Genomic DNA, 960 nt, shown 5'->3' with positions numbered 1-960 from the left:
CAGAAAACACAGATGAAGCAGTGAATAAATAGTGTAGGAATTAGACTCATTTAGGTCTCCAAAAAGAAAAACCAAACTGAAATCCTAAGATGCTTGCTTTTCCCCAACCCCCCTTTCCTCCCCAAGTCCCTGTGAAGCACCGCGTGCCTGTGTGCCGTCCTTTCACCCTGAACACTCGCATCCAGGCTTGGAAGCATCCCTACCAGAGAAGGTGAAGGCCAGGAGCACCCAGAGCAGACTGGAGAGTGGCATGAGGCATGGAATCCCCTGCTCAAATGTGCCTAGTTCTGCCTCAAGCTGAGAGTTCAGTGTCTTTGAGTGCCTGGCAGCACATATACATAGTACCTGGTTCCTGTGTGACTCCTTCAAACAGGAAGTGGGGTTTGTCATGTTCATAGGTAACGTGGTCTGTGCACAGATGGGGGAAAAAAGTGTGATTCACCACAAACCCTTTCTTTGTCTATTTTTCTTTCACCATAATTAAGTTACACTGAGTCTGAAAAAAGGGCTTCCCTGATAACTTAGTTGGTAAAGAATCTGCCTGCAATGCTGGAGACCCTGCTTCAGTTTGAGCCTGAAAGCGGACTTTGCAAAAGCAGCTATTAGTAAAGATTTGAGCTGAGAGGTATTGAAGAACAAACAAGTTGACATTCATTGATGATTATTCAACAGAATAATTTTGCCATAACATCTAAAGTTGGATTTGTTTTTTTAATTTTTAATGGAGTATAGCTAAGACTCGGACAGGACTCAGCGACTTCGCTTTCACTTTACACTTTCATGCGTTGGAGAAGGAAATGGCAACCCACTCCAGTGTTCTTGCCTGGAGAATCCCAGGGACGGGGGAGCCTGGTGGGCTGCCATCTATGTCGCACAGAGTTGGACATGACTGAAGCGACTTAGCAGTAGCAGCAGCAGTTGATTTACAATGTTGTGTTATGGCAAAATGAAATGTCCATG

General features: G+C 45.1%; 1 gene segment (V, D, J or C); it reads right to left on the bottom strand.

Moving 5' to 3' along the window:
* Positions 1–326, bottom strand: part of LOC104982073 — an 8,892-nt gene extending 8,566 nt beyond the window's left edge. The window contains 1 exon segment of the V gene segment in view: positions 204–326. Within this exon segment, the coding sequence occupies positions 204–252 (49 nt within the window).
* Positions 327–960: the final 634 nt, after the last annotated feature.

This window comes from Bison bison, unplaced genomic scaffold (assembly GCF_000754665.1).
Source record: "Bison bison bison isolate TAMUID 2011002044 unplaced genomic scaffold, Bison_UMD1.0 scf7180017864526, whole genome shotgun sequence".
NCBI lineage: Eukaryota > Metazoa > Chordata > Mammalia > Artiodactyla > Bovidae > Bison > Bison bison.
Note: the sequence above shows the minus strand (reverse complement) of the source record. Positions and strands in the feature narration are given on the sequence as shown.